The sequence below is a fragment of the Aegilops tauschii genome, chromosome 3, assembly GCF_002575655.3.
Source record: "Aegilops tauschii subsp. strangulata cultivar AL8/78 chromosome 3, Aet v6.0, whole genome shotgun sequence".
Lineage (NCBI taxonomy): Eukaryota > Viridiplantae > Streptophyta > Magnoliopsida > Poales > Poaceae > Aegilops > Aegilops tauschii.
This window is the reverse complement of record NC_053037.3, coordinates 272,619,669-272,642,352: the sequence shown is the minus strand read 5'-3', so window position 1 is coordinate 272,642,352 and position 22,684 is coordinate 272,619,669. Positions and strand designations below refer to the sequence as shown.

The window sequence follows — 22,684 nt, the reverse complement described above, 5'->3', positions numbered from 1 at the left end:
TATTATTATTATTATTATTATTATTATTATTATTATTATTATTATTATTATTATTATTATGCTGACTAGGTTCATGCACTTCACCATCTTGGGTTTCAGCATCAAAGAAAGATGTACTACATTGCATAATTTGGTGGAGAATGTCACTGTGCATCAAGCAATTTAAGCAATTCATGTATTCAAGCAAGGTGTGCATCAAGCAATTTAAGCAATTCATGCATTCAAGCAAGTATCCTGATTTGAATATAGAGCTTGGTCCCTCAGATATTTTTACCCTAAGCCGATTGATGGAGATTGCTAACGCTATGCGAAGGGCGAAGAGGAAGATCTAATCATGAGAGGCAAGGACTGTGATGAGCCATCTCAGCGAAGAAGCGGAGAAACAATAATCACTCGGGTCAAAATACGAATAAGCGTAAGTTGGATGTCAGTGACGATGTCAGTGACACCGAGCTCGTGGCGATGGCCAACGAGACTAGAAGGAGTGGACGCTTGATGTCTCAAATGTATCTATAATTTTTAAAGTTATTATGCTATATTCACATCATTTTTATTTGGACTAACACATTAATCTAGTGCCAAAGGCCAGTTCCCGTTTTCCAGTGTTTTTGTTTTTCAGGCCAAAAATTTCAGAGCAAAAAAAATCTGAACATTTTATCAAAATTCTTTTAGACCAAAAGACTCCACCAACCATAAGATGGACCCCAGGGAACGCACCAAGTGCCCTCGCGCCTCGTGGTCATGTGGTGGGGGGCGCGGAGGCTCGGAAGTCGGCTGAGGCTCTCCTTCCACGGCAAGAACGATCCTAAAATATATTAAAAAATATATCCTTTGGAATTTCGGCCTAATTCAAGTTATGGATCTTGAGCTATTTAGAAACGGTGATCTGCATCAAAAAAGTAGCGCGGAGCCATGAAACAGAGAGATCCAATCTTAGAGGGGACCTTCTCTCATGGTCATGTACTAGGTTTGGTTCCGGTTTATGCGATTTCAGAGTTCCAGACCGGTCCAGACAAATTTTATCCAATCCAGACATATTGGGACAATTTGATACACCACGGTTTGAGACATTAAGGACTATTTGATGAACAGCGATGGAGTTGTCCTTGCAAAGATAAGGTGGGACACGTGGGTCTCCACACGTTGTGAAGAAGCCGATATCCCTCCGTTTCCACAAAAAAGTAGCTAGACTTGAGTTTGCAACATTTGGTGATTTTTTTCCTCCGGTAATGCTATTCAGCTCAAGTTTGCTTGGAGAAGATGGCAAATCAAACGTTTTTATGGCAATTTATATTCTTTAGTTTGCAATCACCAAAAATCCTGGCAAAAAAAATGAACGGAAGTGATTTTGCCATATTCGCCAACTAAAGTTGACATGCTCGACAAACATGAATTGCCAGGCAAATCATTTGCAGTTGCCATGCTTCCCAGCTGACATTCACCGGATAAGAGGATCCTTTTATTTTGGAGTTTGCATATTACATATACTTGGTACAGACTTTTAAGTATAGACGGAGCCTTCAGGTGAAAATGTTAAGACATTATGTTTAAAAGGAAATAGAAAAGCGTGAGAGATTTGGCAAGCAAAGGCATCAAGTTACAGATAAAGAAGGAATATCGTACTCAACTCACGAGAAGCGAGCTGCTGTTGGTTCAAGAACCCTCTACTCACTAGCTTCACAAATCCTTTCCCAAGTTCTACTTACAATGTTGGCTAGTTCCCCACATAATAAAATAAAAATGCAGCCTAAACGATCCAAATTGCCTAAAATTTGTACCAATTTTTTGTAATGCAAGGATGCTCACTGTGAATAATAAGGTGAGAGTTTGCGGAAGCTACAATGGTGGTTGACTGTAACTGATCACAGAACTTTCACGCCACTCGGTCGTTTACCTTCCATGGCATCCTTCTTGTCGCGGCAATCAGAACAAAGGAAAGGGCCTTCCCATGGCTTAGAGCTCGAAGAGAATACTGAACCTACATGAACTGATGTACCTTCACTTGGTTCAAGATCTGCCTGGCAGATGGCACATGTAAACAAGCTTGACGATGTTCTCCGACTACCTGAGTCATTACCCAACCTGTCCAGTGTAGTACATCAACTTACCATTCTTTTATAATGGCATTCCACTTGACAAATGAAAGTACATTCGGGTCATCATCTTCTAGAACCAATGAGTAAAACAAAGAAAGTTCAAACAAAAATGAGTAAAACAAAACACTGAGTTGAACAGAAATGGAGAAAAAGTCTGTTCTAAACTAAAGTTCCAACCCACTACAATGTTTAAACTACTAGGTAATTGCATGTGCGTTGCAACGGGGCTTGAACACCTACTATATCCGCTTAGAATCCTCATGAACATTAAGAGGGATTGTCTACTGCCTCCCCCATCAAAGCACTTTTCGGTTCTCCGCAATCCAAGCTCACCACCTCTTCAATGACACATCCTGCTCATTAAGAGGGATTCTTCGGTCCTCCCCCCCCCCCTCTCTCTCTCTCTACCATCACCAGTGTGGCAGTGTAGTGTACACGATGCCGAATCCAAAGCCAAACCCCAAGCGGCGGATGCACACCTCACCTCCAAGGCCCCCGTCCTCAAGCTGCTATTGCCAGCGTCCCACAACCGGCCATCGCCAGTGTCCAGCCATGAAGCGCCGTTCGCCAACTCGGTCCATCTCCATCCACATCAGCCACAAGTTCCTGTTTGAGCCCCCGAGCGACTTCAGACAGCGCCCTCCATCCCTACCTCTCTTTGATTACATTTGTAATTCAATGTGCAAATTAGCTTGAGTTAAGCTGACTGATTGTTCCTAAATCCGGAACTAAAGTTTTTTCTGACACCTGAGCTGAAGTTGGTCCTGCTAACAGAAACTTCAACTTGTTACAGCAACAGTTTAGCTTATTGTACTTTCAAGTCACTACTGCTTTCATGTTCATGACATTTTCTGGTTCAAATGAACTGAAGTTCGCCCTGCTAACAGAAACTTCAATTTGTTACAACAGAAATTGTAACAATAGTTTACCTTATTATACTGTCAAGTTACTACTGAATTTATGTTCATGACATTTTCTGGTTCAAATAGGTCAGGAGTGACGTGCATTTAATTACAAGTTGTGTGAGCCTGCTTGCACTTGCAGTTGATCGATGCCAATTCAATTGTTCACAGGATAGATAAAAATCAGTTATTATGTCATTTATAATCTCCTAACAAATGCTAAGATTGATTACCCACCAAAATTCTTAGCACGTACATACCTTCTGTGTATTCTATCAAGAGCTGAAGCCGAGAAATAAAATTTCTAGCATGTACGTACGTGATGTGTATGCTCTCAGGAACTGACCCAACAGAAATGACGTCGGAAGAGTTCATGTTCATGGGGAAGTTTGCGCAAGGACCTGGTGCTGCTGGCTACACTGGTCATCAGCGCCACCTTCGTCAGGTGATCCTACACCGCTGATATGCCTTCTTCTACTGCAACACCACAGCATTCCTAGCGTTGCTGGGCTCACCGTGCTCCACTCCACCACGGTGCTCGGCTTGCCAGCGATGTGACTGATACGGCACATCGGTCTGTAGGTGCTAATCCAATCGCTGATGAGAAGGTTCGTGGTGCACCGCCGGCGAAGACCAAGGCATGGCAGACAAGTGACGAGGGCGAGGTCCGTCTCCCTGCCGCAGCCAGGTAACGATGGAGCATGGGGGCAATCGTGCGTCTAGGGCAAATATTTCTTGCCAGGTCTGCTATGGGCGGTTTTCATGGGTGGTGGGGCAGTTTTCAAGCAGAAAACCGGGTGGGATATGGAATTAAAACCTCTGTAGAGGGGGGCGGACGAAGGGAGAGAAGTAAAAGCCATCGAGCGAAACGCAGGAGGAGTGAAACACTGAATGCTATGTCTTTTTTAAGTAGTAAAGAGAACATATGATTACAGTAATTTGATGTGTAATTTGCTAATTAAAAATAGGGCTACTAGCAGGTTAATGATCAGAATGGTCCTTTGGGAAGTAAAATCATGATTTTACTATGTAAAGCAAGTTCAGGCATAATCGAATTGTTCAGGACAAACTTCCAACATTCAATAGATTTAACCACATATGGCAAAAACAAAAACACAATCTGAACACTAGAAAGAAATAACAAGCTTGTTTACATGTGGGCCTTCAGTTTAAACCAAAAAAACAGTTTTTACCAAGTTCGGTTCGTGAAAAGGGGAAACCGGAATTTACATTCAAATTCCGGAAACTAAGAATTCAGTTAACTGTCAGTTTTGTTTGGTTTTCGATTAACACCAATTTGGATGTACATGCACAGGAGGCAATTTCAACCATTTTGACAGAGATTTAACAAAATTATGACAGCATAACACCACAAACAGTAATGTTCAGCGCGACATAGTTTATCCATCCATGAGCATAAACATAAAGCTCTCCGATGTTGACAAACAGACTTCAACACTTCAGTCTTACAAAAAGTAGTGCAACAGCCAACAAACAAGCAGGTTCCTGCGGAGCACTGCAGCAGCAGGCGAAGAGCAGGAAACAACGCTCCTACTGCTAGCGTGTAACTAACATTACACATGCAGGCACCAGCACGCAACGGCCGATCCAGGGGGGGACCAGCAGGGGCCACGGCTCCCCCCAACATTCAGAATTTTTCTGAAGACCCCCGGATTATTGATGTAAAGAGCTATGTGGCCTCACCTATATCCCTCTCCGAACAGCATTTTTGTGAGATAGAGTACCCACAGAAGATCCAACTGAGTAGTAAAAGTGAATAGCATGTTTGACTTTAGCTTCTATTGCTTCAGACACACACGCACACTAGCCACCACTTGTTTATTTTGTACTGCGGCTTCTCCTCTGCCACTAACTATTCTACACTTCCAAGACAATGTCGGAAGAGGCAAAATACACAAGGACAAGGCAAATTTTGTTGTTGTAATTTACAAATGTCTCTTGGTTACTTTGTTTTCAAAATATATAAATAGCTGACGTTTTACCAACATAACACCCTAAAAAAATCAATTGTTGTTGGATTAAATACGACGAAAGGTCTATGCTGACTGTTAATTGTTTATTCATTGCCATCTAATTATGCATTTTGCTTTCATGCTATCTACTCCCTCTGTTTCTAAATATTTGTCTTTCTAGAGATTTCAACAGGTGACTACATACGGAGCAAAATGAGTGAATCTACACTCTAAAATATGTCTATATACATCCGTATGTGGTAGTCCATTTGAAACCTCTAAAAAGACAAATATTTAGGAACAGAGGGGGTATGTGATATGTCTATGTTATCAACACCTTATTAGTAATAATAGCACATATTCTGCTATACTGGCATCAATTAATTTCTATTATTTTTCTAGAAAGAAAGAAGTCCATTTTACTACCCTGAATAAAGTGGGTGGTTCACTTTACCCCCTAATCTATTTTTCTGCTTCTTTTACCCCCCAAACAAACCCAAACCAGACAAAACACCCCCCTGGCTAGTTTTTCTCCACCCACTGCTGATGTGGCACTAGTCAACGGCGGTTTTGACCTGGGTGGGGCCCCCTTGTCAGGTTTCTCTCACCTCCCCCCCCCCCCCCCGCTCTCTCTCTCCAGGTCAGATTCGCTGCCGCCCGAAGGAGCTCGCCTCGGGCAGATCCGTGCCCGAGCCACCCGCGCCCCACCTCCCTCACCGCGTCACCCATGAGCCGCCGCCCTCTCCTGCCCATCGCGTCAGCGTCCTACCAGAGGAGCCCCGTCCCGCGCCGCCGCGGATCGCCTCGCCACCGCCGGCCATGCCATCCCACCGCCGCGCGAGCCCACCCCGAGTACCCACCGCTAGTGGCTGCCACCACCGCCTCGACCCCCGCGCGCCACCGCCTCCTGCCGACCCTGCCTAGTCCTGCTCTGCTCGCCGGCGGGTGCAGCGGCAGCTCTATCCGACCTGGAGAGAGAGAGAGAGAGAGAGAGAGAGAGAGAGGTGAGAGAAACCTGACAAGGGGGCCCCACCCAGGTCAAAACCGCCGTTGACTAGTGCCACATCAGCAGCGGGTGGAGAAAAACCACCAAGGGAGTGTTTTGTCTGGTTTGGGTTTGTTTGGGGGGTAAAAGAAGCAGAAAAATAGATCAGGGGGTAAAGTGAACCACCCACTTTATTCAGGGTAGTAAAATGGACTTTTTTCTTCTAGAAAAAGTCGCATAAATATTCGATACACCATGTTGCCTTTTAGAGTCTTGTTCAATATTCGGCCCCCCTTGTGTATAATTCCTAGCTCCGCCGTTGCCAGCACGTTTAAGTACTAGAAAGATCGGGCGTGCTGCTGTTCGGCTATGCGGGAAGTAAAGGCTGATGTGGGATTGGGAAAGCAGGTCTTGGGCAGTTGGGGCATTCAGATTTAGCATACGAATCAATGGATTATCCTTGCGTACAGGTTTATTCAGTTTTTTCGGTTAACAGAGGCTAAAAACCAAAATTACCTATATTAAAGGCCCACTTGGATGGCCGTATTCTGGCTCAGCCCGAGTAGGTCTAATTTCACTGGTTTTATTGGTGCACTGTATTTGACAAGCGTAACTTCATAAAGGTGAACATGTTTACGGGGTTGTCGAAGCAAGGACTAATTCGGTTGGTCAATACTGGAACCTAAATTTTCAGCTCTCAATGGGGAAAAGATATGAATTCAATTTTAGTCCGGTGTTTGTTTCTCGGATTTTTATGCCCACCAGCTACTGGTTCTACAAATCTTGCAAGTCCAATTCAGAAGTCTGATTACATCTGACAAAGATATTGCACAGGCTCTAAAGAGGCTTCATGATGCACAATGTGAACAGTCACACGCCGAAACCACATATGCATCAAGGCGCAAGCTTTACGTTTACTCAGGAAAAGAAATTGGAGTGGCCAGTGATCCAGCCAGTAAAATTTGGCCATGGGAATACAATGTGGCTGGTTGGTGGTTATCATGCTAGATTTGTGTTTAGGACTCAGAATGACCAAAATTTGTGTGTGTTTTTCATGGTTCACAACGAATCTCATTACTTACAGCCTTCAGCACGGGAGTACTGAAAATACACATACTCTCTCAACAACTTCATATTAAAGACAGTGAAACAAATATGAGCAAGAGTACAACTAACCTCTCTGATAGTATCGCTGAACCTTCTTCAAATATCTCTTCAACCATACCCACTGAAGAAAGCTGCTTAGTCAATTTATTGGGCTGGTCCTTTGCTTTTTTCCTAAAAATCAGGGACTTCAACTTATTCATCTTTTTCGGTGGAGATAGAGGGCGTATCGTTTGATCAGGTGGGATTATGTCAACAACGACACATGTCGTGTCATCTTTTAGGCCCCTTGTCTTGAGTGCCTCCTAAATAATTATTTCACACATTTAATTGATCAGAAGTGCATGTCTGGTTATGCAAGAAAAATAATTTGTGACCAATAGAAGCATCACCAATGGTAACACAACACCTTGCAAACTATGAAGTCACGCTAAATGTTTTACCTTAACTACTTGCTTGGCAGCGAGTTCAGCAGGCAACCCTCTGCAACACTTTGCAGCTGCATCTGAAGACAATGCATCCCAAATGCCGTCTGAAGCAATAATAAGCCTCCCACCAGTATTTGACAACTATGGCAAATGAACAACACATCAAGCAGAAAGCATTCCCGGCTAGCAATGGCAGATAAGTATAGGCATGGAATTTTTACATCAAGTTATGGGTTTATATATACAGAATTAAAATATTCTGAAGAGGAGAAGTTGGAGCAATTCATGACATGTCATAGAAGTACCTTCACTTGCTTGACATAAGGAACAGGTACGATAAATTCACCAACATCTATGTCTCCAATGGATCTGGATAGGCACAAACCTCCTGGCCAGCATCGCAGTGGACCAATCTAAAGACGAGCCAACACAAATTCTTAGCATGTTTGCTCATCCTTCCAAAGTTAACCAATACGTATAGGATACAGATCTATCTTAAACAGCACGAAAAAGCAAACATATTAAATGCCCTTCATTAACAGAAAGAGGTAGTAACTGAGAGCAAACCTCTGCTCCACCAACCACACTAAGCCTTCCAACTTCACCTCCACTCGCTGTGACACGCTCCCTCCTGCCACCATTTTATTCGATGGTTAGGTGAAGTGAAGATGAGCAATTACTTGTACGTATTAGTGCTTGGGCATTAACAAAAAAAAAAAGAATACAAGGCAATGATATTACTTGAAATTTCACAATACAGGGCTAACATTGAAACCAAGATTGCAATTAATGAACTTTTTCACTCCCCACCCCTTCCATCACTGCACTCAGATAACCAGTCGAGTAAATGCTAATCTATTGATAGTATCTCCACATTTTTCTATGTTATCCCTACTCCGTGAGAATCGAAGAGGTGTCATGAACATTCAAAGGTTCAACGAGAATTTGCTGGACTTTCACATGAAACATTTCAAATCCCGCAGGACACAATAAAGTGTCAAGGGATCAAAAAGGCACCAACAAAAATTAGTCATCCAATACATAATACATACAAGAAAGGAAAACACCCATCATGCTACTCTATTTTTACCAGATTATATTTCTTTGCAGGGAGGGTATGTTTGCTGACTAGCAAAACCCTCCAAATAAAACAACATAGTAATGCACATTCTTGGTAAGCAGCTGGTACTCACTCCTCGACATTTTCTTCTAGTCGGTGATCAACTGTAAGCAAAGAAACAGCCCCACCCTGAGCATCCAAAATACAGCGAGAATCGCCAACTGAAGCAACAGTGATAGTCCAGCCATCGATTATCGCAAATGTGGCAGTTGTGCCCGAAGTTTGGCCTGGTACATGGCAGCAAAAGGAAATTCCATCAACATTCATCGTAACTTATGGTGCTGCAGCAAAACGCCAAATACAAGTGACAGAACCATGCCTTTGGTTTGGAATTCCTTGTCGGTCTTGACGAATCCCGCGACAAGCGCACGGGGCAGAGAATGCAACCACTCCTCCCGCGAAAGACCCTGTGGCATCGCGCTCAGGACATGGTTGAGCAGATTGTCCCTTGTATATATTGCAGCGGCATCGCCGTTATGCCCGTCAAGAACCTGCTGACAATGGAACATCCAATTATCGAATAGACTAGTCCACCCTCAACCAGAGCATTCTACTTTATAGCGCACACGTGTATGCGGCTATGGCTTACATATGATTTTCAAGCATAAACTGCCACCCCTAGGTCCTACCAAAAACAAGGCTGCAAATGACTACAACAAATCAGAATATATAGCTGAGCACATCACTTCACCAATCACCGACCTCAGATGGGAGAAGGCAAAATACAAGCTGCCGATGCACCTGCAGTAGCTTCAAACAGCGAACCAAAGCTCACTACCTAACTATTTAGCTACTCCCGGGCTCAAACCCCAGCTACGGATCAAGTGCACACGGTAGCGAAACCACGCGCGCGGCACAACCACCACCGCATCTAGAGACCGCACAGCAACCTTTCAGCAAGCACAAGGGCACGCGACTTACGGCGAAAACCGCGAAGGTGGGGGGATGCGAGGTGGTCGAAGAGGACGAGGAAGTAGAGGGGCGCGCGCAGTCGGTCCTGAGTAGGAAGAAGTCCTCCCCCTTCTTGGACTGCGCGGCGCACCCATACCGTAGCAGTGGCCGCCGCGTCTCCGCCTCCCCAACTTCCCCTCCTACTCCTCCATCCTCACGCGCGCAGATCCTGCTCCGAGTGACGGCGTGCCGCTCGGTGCGGGACTCCTCCTTTATGAGAGCCGCGAGCGGCACTAGCTCGCGGCCGCCTACGGCATGGTGGCCATGCTGTTCCGCCGCCGACGACGACGACGACATTCCCTTTCCTTTCGCCGATCGGATCGAGGCGGGACCGACAGTGCACGCGGAACGGTGGGGAAGCCGGGAGACGCGGTTTTGTTTTGTCCATTTTTATGGCTTCATGCTTGCGGCACCGGTGCGTTTAAAAAAAACAGAAGTGAAGAATTTATTCATTCAAAATAGTAGTTACATGGTTCGTGACCTCGCTATAAAGTCAGTACAAAATTGAGTCATTTATTTTAGGACGGAGTGAATACCTATTATGGTGCTCGAATTTATAAAAATAAAAAATACCCGACGAACCTTCTTCATTCTTTACTATCAATGATCTTCAAATTGTCAGAGTTAATAACAAGACGATTGCATCCCATCGTTTGTACCATAGAAAAACCGAATCTGAGAGCCGAAACTTCAACCATAAAAACATTCGCACACCGGTTAATCTTTCCATTCCCAAACAATGAATTTGCCTTTATCGTCCCACAAGACCGCCCCAATTGTGCCCTAAGAGGATCATGATCAAAAGATGCATCACATTTAATTTGTCAAAAACCAAATGTGGCATACTTCAACCTCCTTTCTTCATGGACGCATTTGGACAAGAAGACGTAACAAAATTATTCATAATAGAATGAATCCCCGTAGAAATCCGATAGGCATTCTGATAGAGGCAAAGGTGTCCCGTTTTTTGATAAGATGGTGGCTATCGTTTTTGGTGAAGTAGACTTTGACGATTCAACTACGAACGTGCAAGGACGTCGCGCCTTAGCAACCGCTAAACCAACTCCGAGAGGTTATTGACCACGCCGGAGGACGACCAACCTGACCACGAAGGTCTATTTCCTGCAAACAAATGAAGAACAAGCAAGAAACTGAAATTGCAATCTGGATATTGCGAATAAAAGAGGAAAGCTTTATTAATCAAGTGAGATTCTGTGACGTCTTGGTCTGGTCGTTGAACACAAACGAAGTACGCGAAGTTACAGCTATGGCGAAGTTTTAATCTAAACAAAATCCAAAGTCTAAACGATGCCCTAAGGGTTGTATATATGGAGGAAGGGGGGATTTCGTGGCCCCTTGAAGGAGGGGTCCGAAACCAACCCTAACTCTGTTTTCCCCACACATATGGACTCTAAAAATAGCCTATACTTTAGTATTTCGAAATTACATGGGTCTGGCCCAAAAATAAGGTGACACGGCACCTAAAATAAGTTATGGACGAAATTTGTGAAGGGGCATCTTGTATATTTCGTCCATATCCTTGTAGGTCATCGCGGAGGCTTCAAAGTGCTCAAATATGCACTAGTAACGCCATTCTGGATCCCTTCGCGCGTGCATTCATCTCCATGCTTGATCCTACTCCAGTGTTCATCCCTCTTGTCCATGCTAGGCTCTTCATTAGTAATCAACACAAATGTATCCAATTTAGGCAGCATCATATTCTCATGAACATTAGATTTTGTTACCAAGAAACCAAAGTACTTGATAATTCAATTGGCGTGCGCGAGCTCTAATAATTGGTCCAGTATATATAGCAGCAGGGGCTGTGGGTGTAACAATGGTATTGATGTCCTCATCACATTCTGAACTATCTCCTCATGAATTGGTTTACGCCTTTCTAGCCACAAATACCAGATATTAATGATAATCATTTTCCGGGCATTTTAAAAGCCCAAAATAGATAAATCCTAACATGGCAAATGAAGTAAGAATTTCATAACCGCCTCGCTGGCACGGTCAACATCACATGCTCGATTAATAATTCCATCCATCCCAATCCCCCTCCAAGCCTGCTTTGCTTTATTGGATAGAAATAACATGTTTTTTGTATCTTCTACCCCAAAAAACAATAATGACATTTGTGGTAGAACTTTCATATCTCTATTAGTAAACGTAACACGACACGGGAGGGTGTCATGCAATGTGCGTCAAATAAAAATTTGTAACCTTTGCCGGACACAAAAGCTTCTAAATCTTGCATCAGATAGGATTAGTCGCGGTTTGTCCCATGTCGTTAGTGTGTCGTAGTTTGCTTCCATATTGATGATCCCATTCCACACGGTAGGTTGATTGAACCAAAAAATATCATAAAACTCTAAGCAACAAAATCTTGCATGTCATGTTGGGAAAGAGGGATAGCCAAGACTCGCTTTGCATCAATAGCCTATAAAGTTTGTCTAATCAGATTTTTATCCCAGTTATTAGAAACTGGATCAATTAAATGAGCCACTCTCAATAGCAAATGGCCGCCTTTTGGAGTGATAACTTTCCTATTAGCATAGTATAAAATCCAAGCATCACCCCAAATATCAATATTTTGGCAATCACCATCATCTGAAGCGTTTGCCTTGTTGTAGGCCGCACCTCGACGATCATGTGCACTCGTGGCTTGGTTACACACATTTGTGTGTGAACCTCATATTTGGGCCGGGCTTTTTAGGGTTGGCCCGGAACTCGTCTGATACGAAAAGTAAGACACAACACAAAATAAAATGGGCTTTGGGCTGACATGGCACAACAAGCCACGTCGGGCTAGGTCTGGAAATTGAGAAAATGGGTGGCACAACCTGACACGATGATGTGGGTTGTGCTTGGTCCGGCTCGGCCTGATTGGGTCTGAAATCTTCACAAATGTGTTTTGTGATTATTAGTAGAACCTATATGATATAGATATGTTCTCGTAAACAAAATTAAGGCTTTTTAGGTAAATATGTACTTTATTTACTTCACAATGTGCCTTAATTAGTTATTTAAAAATAGAAAAATGCATGTTGCAATTAATAATTATTATACTTGGTCGTGCTTGGGTTGGCCCGACCCAAAGGTTGTACAATGGTTTTATTGGATCGTGCTTGGGCCTCCCTTTAGCATCACTACTAGGAGAAAACCTACAAATAGAATCTTATCAGTAGCGCATGGCAGCACGGGATGATAAGTATACCTAGTCGGGTTGGCCCGGTTTGCCGTGGCCCAAAGTACGATGGGTTCGGGCCGGGCTAGCATGACCCAAGTCCCATATACGTGATCAATAGCATACGCTAGTGTGGTCTTCATGAACACAAATAAAATGCCTTACAATTTCTTTATACAATTGGCGGCAAGGAGATTAGGCATAGAAATGACCCATACAAATTTGAAATTAGAATCGAACATAATAGTGGAACAATGAAATTTTGCAAGAGTAATCGAACGGGCATCAATAATCACTGGTACAACGAGATGCTATACAAACGGTTTTTAACCCATTTCCGCGACGGCATTTGGAACCGTCGCCTAGTGAGTGTGGGCGATAGCGGGGTCCTTCCCACATGACCCAGAAACCGTCGGGATAGGGCCTCCGGTCACACATGCTGGACAAAATGAGCTCGTGTGCGACAGGCGAGCGATCGAATACGGTTATACATATGGTTGTGTTAAAAAAGTACAATTATATAGGCCCGATCGTTTCCGGTCGTATGTACATCCCACACAGTCAGTCCTAGACAAACGGCTCTGTTCGTATGTACATTCCACACAGTCAATCCAAGAATGTGTTTCTGTTTGTATGTACATCCCGCACAGTCAATCCAAAAAATACATTTTCCGTTCGTATGTACATCCCACACAGTTAATTCAGGAAAAACGTTTCCGTTCGTAGGTACATCACACACAATTTTCCCCACTAAATCGTTTATAGCATTGTCATTGCAGACGATATTAACAATTTTACCATTTGCGTTATTGAATGCATCACACACGATCCCTAGAAGAAACTGTGTGGCATAGGCTATCCATCGCACACTTTTTCTGTGGTAAACGTTTGCGCATGGTGGCATAACGCAAACAGTTTTTAAGAGGAAGTCGTGCGTGATTATTCATTGATCCAGCATGTTTTCTTGCTAGAAATTGTGTGTCTGAGGTCATCGCCCACGGTGTTTTCTCAATAACCGTTTGCAATAGAAAAAACCCAATTAGCATGTTAATTGACCTATTATTAATAATCCATTTATTAATCAAATTGACATTTCATATTAAACACATAATATATTTGATTTTCGTGTTACGAACCAGGATTTCATAATTGAAATACATTAGAGTACATATAGCTTCAGCACGCAGTTACACCAGATAGGCATATGGCTAGCTACCCCATTACACAACTGCACCAGCACCAAGTTTCACATGCAACATCTATAACCTTTGGAAATTAGCATCAGAGACGGTAGATAGACAGATGAATCTCATCTGGAAAACTCCTGAAGCGGAAGGCGAATATTGAGCCTTCATTGATGTTGAAGCTCCTTGCAACTTTAGGCCAGTGCCTGTGGATGATTGACCGTCCATCGTTCGTCCTGTTGAGGAAGACTTCAATATTGTACCGTGGGTGTTGTATGAATACTTTCCTCGCCTCCTAATCATCAGTGAACTACTTTAGAAAAGCCTGAAAACAAAGATATCCATAAATATCTTCTCTAAATTCGGCAATGGCGCAAAGGAATAAAAAAGACAAGATATAATAGTTAGTATCATTCTGTGGTGCGTTGATGTCTTCTTCATTTTGCACATAAATATCTTGTTATTCCTCGTCGCTAGTTTCTTTATCCTAACAATCTTTCTTAGTTTCTTGACTTGACTGATATTCATGGACAGGTCATTTCCCCATATGCAAAATGGGTCGAACAGTGGATCAAAACCTCTGACAGCAGGACCTACATGTGCATGACCAAATTGTTAAAAACCTAAATATTAGAATGGTTCCTGCAATTGCACAACAATGTGCTATTAGACAAGGACCATGCATGTGCACACCTCGATTGTAAACCTCAGTGCTTCCCATTATTTCCCTGCAACACATATAAGGTAGGTATTGATCAGGTTAAGCCAGGGTTAGCATACTATCAGTAAAATATGTTGATGAAAAACAAACACATTACAGATTCAGCAGTTTAATTCGAGCCACATGGAAAAGCCATTTATCGAAACCAAGCATGATTAAGAACTTGGAAATATAGCAATTGTATATGTTTCTCATGTATTTAGTACAACCAAATTCGATTTATTCCTCACATGCATAACAATACAAAATTGTACCCACAACAATTGAACATCGCATTGCAGACTTGAACCAAACAGTTAACTAAACACCACAGCAAATGAACCAAACATTAACTAAGCACCACACTGCATAATATATAACATAGTAGAAGATCAGACACTTAAGCCAACCAAGCATGCTTGATAACTTGCAAATATAGTAATTGTATTTGTTTCTCATGTATTTTGTATATATAAATTTGATTTATTTGTCACATGGAAGACAATACAAAATTGCACCCTGAAGAATTGAACATCACATTGCAGAATTGAACCAAACAGTTAACTGAACACGACAACTAATTAACCAAACAGTTAATAAGTGAGCACCACATTGCACGACATATAGAACATATACACTAGAGCAACAGATTGCATGGTAAAAGTATATAGGATAATTCACTAGAATTTGTTAAGGAAAGGCAGAAGTAGCACATGCAACGGGTAAACCGAGCATGCCTAACCAGCGTAGCTAGTTAACTGAACATAGGTCCTTATAGTGAGCTAATAAGACAAGCTACTCCTCATCGTCGGAGATACCGATGATGATTGGCTCCTTGGACATGGAAGAGGGCGAGGCCTCCACATCGTGGGTGCCCTCCTCGTCGTAGTGAGTTGCCTGAGCCGCTCCGGGCGCCAACCTGATGGCTCTCGAGTTGAGGTAAGCACGGGCATGCAGAGAAAACACCTCGTAGTCTTTGTTGAAGGCACCGATGGTGGCCTCGAGAAAACGCCATGAATTGTCGTTTAAAGCAACCAACCGCGTCGCGGCATTGGCGCGCGAGGCGTCGACAGTGGCCTCGACGGTGAGGTGATCCTCCTAAAGGAAATATGCCCTAGAGGCAATAATAAAGTTATTATTTATTTCCTCATATCATGATAAATGTTTATTATTCATGCTAGAATTGTATTAACCGGAAACATAATACATGTGTGAATACATAGACAAACATAGTGTCACTAGCATGCCTCTACTTGACTAGCTCGTTGATCAAAGATGGTTGAGTTTCCTAGCCATAGACATGAGTTCTCATTTGATTAACGGGATCACATCATTAGGAGAATGATGTAATTGACATGACCCATTCCGTTAGCTTAGCACTTGATCGTTTAGTATGTTGCTATTGCTTTCTTCATGACTTATACATGCTCCTATGACTATGAGATTATGTAACTCCCGAATACCGAAGGAACACTTTGTGTGCTACCAACCGTCACAACGTAACTGGGTGATTATAAAGGTGCTCTACAGGTGTCTCCGATGGTGTTCGTTGAGTTGGCATAGATTGAGAATAGGATTTGTCACTCCGATTGTCGGAGAGGTATCTCTGGGCCCTCTCGGTAATGCACATCACTATAAGCCTTGCACGCAATGTGACTAATGAGTTAATTACGGGATGATGCATTACGGAATGAGTAAAGAGACTTGCCGGTAACGAGATTGAACTACGTATTGAGATACCGACGATCGAATCTCGGGCAAGTAACATACCGATGACAAAGGGAACAACGTATGTTATGCGGTTTGACCGATAAAGATCTTCGTAGAATATGTAGGAACCAATATGAGCATCCATGTTCCGCTATTGGTTATTGACCGGAGACGTGTCTCGGTTATATCTACATAGTTCTCGAACCCGTAGGGTCCGCACGCTTAAAGTTTTGTGACGATCGGTATTATGAGTTTTTTGTGTTTTGATGTTTCGAAGGTAGTTCGGAGTCCCGGATATGATCACGGACATGACGAGGAGTCTCGAAATGGTCGAGACATAAATATCGATATATTGGACGACTATGTTCGGACACCGGAAGTGTTTCGGGAGGTTTCGGACATATACCGGAGTACCGGGGGGTTACCGGAACCCCCCGGGGAGTATATTGGGCCTAATGGGCCCTAGTGGGAGAAGAGGAGGGATGGCGAGGGCAGCCGCGCGCCCCCTCCCCCTCTAGTCCGAATTGGACAAGGAGGGGGCGGCGCCCCCCTTTCCTTCTCTCCTTCTCTCCCTTCCTTCTCCTCTCCTACTCCTACTTGGATGGGGGGAGTCCTACTCCCGGTGGGAGTAGGACTCCTCATGGGGCGCGCCATAGGAGGTCGGCCCCCTCCCCCTCCTCCACTCCTTTATATACGGGGAGGGAGGCACCCCTTGGAGACACAACAATTGATCATTGATCTCTTAGCCGTGTGCGGTGCCCCCTCCTCCATAATCCACCTCGGTCATATCGTATCAGTGCTTAGGCGAAGCCCTGCGTCGGTAGCTTCATCAACACCATTACCGTGCGGTCATGCTGACGAAGCTCTACTGGATCGTGAGTTCGCGGGACGTCACCGAGCTGAACGTGTGCTGAACACGGAGGTGCCGTACGTTCGGTACTGAGGATCGGTCGATCGTGAAGACGTACGACTACATCAACCGCATCGTCATAACGCTTCCGCTTACGGTCTACGAGGGTACATAGACAACACTCTCCCCTCTCGTTGCTATGCATCACCATGATCTTGCGTGTGCGTAGGAATTTTTTTGAAATTACTACGTTCCCCAGCAGTGGCATCCGAGCCAGGTTTATGCGTAGATGTTTTATGCACGATTAGAACACAAGTGAGTTGTGGGTGATACAAGTCATACTGCTTTACCAGCATGTCATACTTTGGTTCGGCGGTATTGTTGGATGAAGCGGCCTGGACCGACATTACGCGTACGCTTACGCGAGACTGGTTCTACCGACGTGCTTCGCACACAAGTGGCTGGCGAGTGTCGGTTTCTCCAACTTTAGTTGAACCGAGTGTGACTACGCCTGGTCCTTGTTGAAGGTTAAAACAACACGAACTTGACAAAATATCGTTGTGGTTTTGATGCGTAGGTAAGAACGGTTCTTGCTCAGCCCGTAGCAGCCACGTAAAACTTGCAACAACAAAGTAGAGGACATCTAACTTGTTTTTGCAGGGCATGTTGTGATGTGATATGGTCAAGACACGATGCTATATTTTATTGTATGAGATGATCATGTTTTGTAACGGAGTTATCGGCAACTGGCAGGAGCCATATGGTTGTCGCTTTATTGTATGAAATGCAATCGCCATGTAATTGCTTTACTTTATCACTATGCGGTAGCGATAGTCGTAGAAGCAATAGTTGGCGAGACGACAATGATGCTACGATGGAGATCAAGGTGTCGCGCCGGTGACGATGGTGATCATGACGGTGCTTTGGAGATGGAGATCAAAGGCACGAGATGATGATGGCCATATCATATCACTTATATTGATTGCATGTGATGTTTATCCTTTATGCATCTTATTCTGCTTTGATTGACGGTAGCATTATAAGATCATCTCTCACTAAAAATTTCAAGGTACAAGTGTTCTCCCTGAGTATGCACTGTTGCAAAAGTTCGTCGTGCCGAGACACCACGTGATGATCGGGTGTGATAAGCTCAACATTCTTGTACAACGGGTGCAAGCCAGTTTTGCACTCGCAGAATACTCGGGTTAAACTTGACGAGCCTAGCATATACAGATATGGCCTCGGAACACTGAGACCGAAAGGTCGAGCGTGAATCATATAGTAGATATGATCAACATAGTGATGTTCACCATTGAAAACTACTCCATTTCATGTGATGATCGGTTATGGTTTAGTTGATTTGGATCATGTGATCACTTAGATGATTAGAGGGATGTCTATCTAAGTGGGAGTTCTTAAGTAATATGATTAATTGAACTTAAATTTATCATGAACTTAGTACTTGATAGTATTTTGCTTGTCTATGTTGTTGTAGATAGATGGCCCGTGCTGTTGTTCCGTTGAATTTTAATGCGTTCCTTGAGAAAGCAAAGTTGAAAGATGATGGTAGCAATTACACGGACTGGGTCCGTAACTTGAGGGTTATCCTCATTGCTGCACAGAAGAATTACGTCCTGGAAGCACCGCTGGGTGCCAGGCCTACTGCAGATGCTACTGATGACGTTAAGAACGTCTGGCAGAGCAAAGCTGATGACTACTCGATAGTTCAGTGTGCCATGCTTTACGGCTTAGAACCGGGACTTCCGCGGCGTTTTGAACGTCATGGAGCATATGAGATGTTCTAGGAGTTGAAGTTAATATTTCAAGCAAATGCCCGGATTGAGAGATATGAAGTCTCCAATAAGTTCTATAGCTGCAAGATGGAGGAGAATAGTTCTGTCAGTGAACATATACTCAAAATGTCTGGGTATAACAATCACTTGATTCAACTGGGAGTTAATCTTCCGGATGATAGTGTCATTGATAGAATTCTTCAATCACTGCCACCAAGCTACAAGAGCTTTGTGATGAACTATAACATGCAAGGGATGGATAAGACAATTCCCGAGCTCTTCGCAATGCTAAAAGCTGCGGAGGTAGAAATCAAGAAGGAGCATCAAGTGTTGATGGTCAACAAGACCACCAGTTTCAAGAAAAAGGGTAAAGGGAAGAAGAAGGGGAACTTCAAAAAGAACGGCAAAGAAGTTGCTGCTCAGGAGAAGAAACCCAAGTCTGGACCTAAGCCTGAGACTGAGTGCTTCTACTGCAAATAGACTGGTCACTGGAAGCGGAACTGCCCCAAGTATTTGGCGGATAAGAAGGATGGCAAGGTGAACAAAGGTATATGTGATATACATGTTATTGATGTGTACCTTACTAGAGATCGCAGTAGCACCTGGGTATTTGATACTGGTTCTGTTGCTAATATTTGCAACTCGAAACAGGGACTACGGATTGAGCGAAGATTGGCTAAGGACGAGGTGACGATGCGCGTGGGAAATGGTTCCAAATTCGATGTGATCGCCGTCGGCACGCTACCTCTACATCTACCTTCGGGATTAAATTTAGACCTAAATAATTGTTATTTGGTGCCAGCGTTAAGCATGAACATTATATCTGGATCTTTTTTGATGCGAGACGGTTATTCATTTAAATCTGAGAATAATGGTTGTTCTATTTATATGAGTAATATCTTTTATGGTCATGCACCCTTAAAGAGTGGTCTATTTGTGCTGAATCTCGATAGTAGTAATACACATATTCATAATGTTGAAGCCAAAAGATGCAGAGTTGATAATGATAGTGCAACTTATTTGTGGCACTGCCATTTGGGTCATATTGGTGTACAGCGCATGAAGAAACTCCATACTGATGGACTTCTGGAATCACTTGATTATGAATCACTTGGTACTTGCGAACCATGCCTCATGGGCAGATGACTAGAACGCCGTTCTCCAGAACAATGGAGCGAGCAACAGATTTGTTGGAAATCATACATACTGATGTATGTGGTCCAATGAATATTGAGGCTCGCGACGGGTATCGTTATTTTCTCACCTTCACAGATGATTTGAGAAGATATGGGTATATCTACTTAATGAAACATAAGTTTGAAACATTTGAAAAGTTCAAAGAATTTCAGAGTGAAGTGGAAAATCATCGTGACAAGAAAATAAAGTTTCTACGATCTAATCATGGAGGAGAATATTTGAGTTACGAGTTTGGTCTACATTTGAAACAATGCGGAATAGTTTCACAACTCACGCCACCTGGAACACCACAACGTAATGGTGTGTCCGAACGTCGTAATCGTACTTTACTAGAGATGGTGTGATCTATGATGTCTCTTACTGATTTGCCGCTATCGTTTTGGGGTTATGCTTTAGAGACGGCTGCATTCACGTTAAATAGGGCACCATCAAAATCCGTTGAGATGACGCCTTATGAATTGTGGTTTTGCAAGAAACCAAAGTTGTCGTTTCTTAAAGTTTGGGGCTGCGATGCTTATGTGAAAAAGCTTCAACCTGATAAGCTCGAACCCAAATCAGAGAAATGTGTCTTCATAGGATACCCAAAGGAAACTATTGGGTACACCTTCTATCACAGATCCGAAGGCAAGACATTTGTTGCTAAGAATGGATCCTTTCTAGAGAAGGAGTTTCTATCGAAAGGAGTGAGTGGGAGGAAAGTAGAACTTGATGAGGTAACTGTACCTGCTCCCTTATTGGAAAGTAGTTCATCACAGAAACCGGTTCCTGTGACACCTACACCAATTAGTGAAGAAGCTAATGATGATGATCATGAAACTTCAGATCAAGTTACTACCGAACCTCGTAGGTCAACCAGAGTAAGATCCGCACTAGAGTGGTACGGTAATCCTGTTCTAGAAGTCATGTTACTTGACCATGGTGAACCTACGAACTATGAAGAAGCGATGGTGAGCCCAGATTCCGCAAAATGGCTTGAGGCCATGAAATCTGAGATGGGATCCATGTATGAGAACAAAGTGTGGACTTCGGTTGACTTGCCCGATGATCGGCAAGCCATCAAGAATAAATGGATCTTCAAGAAAAAGACTAACGCTGACGGTAATGTTACTGTCTACAAAGCTCGACTTGTTGCGAAAGGTTTTCGACAAGTTCAAGGGGTTGACTACGATGAGACTTTCTCACCCGTAGCGATGCTTAAGTCTGTCCGAATCATGTTAGCAATTGCCGCATTTTATGATTATGAAATTTGGCAAATGGATGTCAAAACTGCATTCCTGAATGGATTTCTGGAAGAAGAGTTGTATATGATGCAACCAGAAGGTTTTGTCGATCCAAAGGGTGCTAACAAAGTGTGCAAGCTCCAGTGATCCATTTATGGACTGGTGCAAGCCTCTCGGAGTTGGAATAAACATTTTGATAGTGTGATCAAAGCATATGGTTTTATACAGACTTTTGGAGAAGCCTGTGTTTACAAGAAAGTGAGTGGGAGCTCTGTAGCATTTCTAATATTATATGTGGATGACATATTGTTGATTGGAAATGATATAGAATTTCTGGATAGCATAAAAGGATACTTGAATAAGACTTTTTCAATGAAAGACCTCGGAGAAGCTTCTTATATATTGGGCATCAAGATCTATAGAGATAGATCAAGACGCTTAATTGGACTTTCACAAAGCACATATCTTGATAAAGTTTTGAAGAAGTTCAAAATGCATCAAGCACAGAAAGGGTTCTTGCCTGTGTTACAAGGTGTGAAATTGAGTAAGACTCAATGCCCGACCACTGCAGAAGAGAGAGAGAAAATGAAAAGTGTTCCCTATTCTTCAGCCATAGGCTCTGTCATGTATGCAATGCTGTGTACCAGACCTGATGTGTGCCTTGCTATTAGTTTAGCAGGGAGGTACCAAAGTAATCCAGGAGTGGATCACTGGACAGTGGTCAAGAACATCCTCAAATACCTGAAAAGGACTAAGGATATGTTTCTCGTTTATGGAGGTGACAAAGAGCTCGTCGTAAATGGTTACGTCGATGCAAGCTTTGACACTAATCCGGACGATTTTAAATCGCAAACCGGATACGTGTTTATATTGAACGGTGGAGCTGTTAGTTGGAGCAGTTCTAAACAAAGCGTCGTGGCGGGATCTACGTGTGAAGCGGAGTACATAGCTGCTTCGGAAGCAGCAAATGAAGGAGTTCATATCCGATCTAGGTGTCATACCTAGTGCATCGGGTCCAATGAAAATCTTTTGTGACAATACTGGTGCAATTGCCTTGGCAAAGGAATCCAGATTTCACAAGAGAACCAAGCACATCAAGAGACACTTCAATTCCATCCGGGATCAAGTCCAGGTGGGAGACATAGAGATTTGCAAGATACATACGGATCTGAATGTTGCAGACCCGTTGACTAAGCCTCTTCCACGAGCAAAACATGATCAGCACCAAGACTCCATGGGTGTTAGAATCATTACTGTGTAATCTAGATTATTGACTCTAGT

General features: G+C 43.3%; 1 protein-coding gene across 4 annotated transcripts; it reads right to left on the bottom strand.

Annotated features, from left to right (window-relative positions):
- Positions 1-1,575: 1,575 nt before the first annotated feature.
- LOC109787119 (probable protein phosphatase 2C 3) lies at positions 1,576-9,976 on the bottom strand. 4 transcript variants are annotated; one of them, XM_020345680.4, is made up of 8 exons: positions 9,530-9,976; positions 8,928-9,099; positions 8,682-8,835; positions 8,056-8,119; positions 7,794-7,901; positions 7,504-7,629; positions 7,133-7,365; positions 1,576-2,082 (listed from the first exon to the last, which is right to left on the bottom strand). In XM_020345680.4, exons 1-8 carry the CDS (start codon positions 9,854-9,856, stop codon positions 1,863-1,865), a joined length of 1,404 nt encoding a protein of 467 aa, XP_020201269.1. In that variant the 5' UTR covers positions 9,857-9,976; the 3' UTR covers positions 1,576-1,862. The 4 variants fall into 4 exon arrangements, with proteins under 4 accessions (XP_020201269.1, XP_020201271.1, XP_040259816.1 ...); XM_020345682.4 differs by having other exon boundaries at positions 1,576-2,166; positions 9,530-9,941; XM_040403882.3 differs by having other exon boundaries at positions 1,576-2,163; positions 9,530-9,941.
- Between the last annotated feature and the right edge of the window lie 12,708 nt (positions 9,977-22,684).

What these genes read in the sequence shown, in the direction of transcription:
- LOC109787119 (XM_020345680.4), bottom strand. Translation starts at nt 9,856, where the DNA reads ATGTCGTCGTCGTCGTCGGCGGCGGAACAGCATGGCCACCATGCCGTA. An exon ending in CTTATGTCAAGCAAGTGAAG is followed by an intron (nt 7,630 to 7,793) that starts GTACTTCTATGA and finishes CATTTGCCATAG; the next exon opens with TTGTCAAATACTGGTGGGAG. An exon ending in CTGCCAAGCAAGTAGTTAAG is followed by an intron (nt 7,366 to 7,503) that starts GTAAAACATTTA and finishes ATAATTATTTAG; the next exon opens with GAGGCACTCAAGACAAGGGG.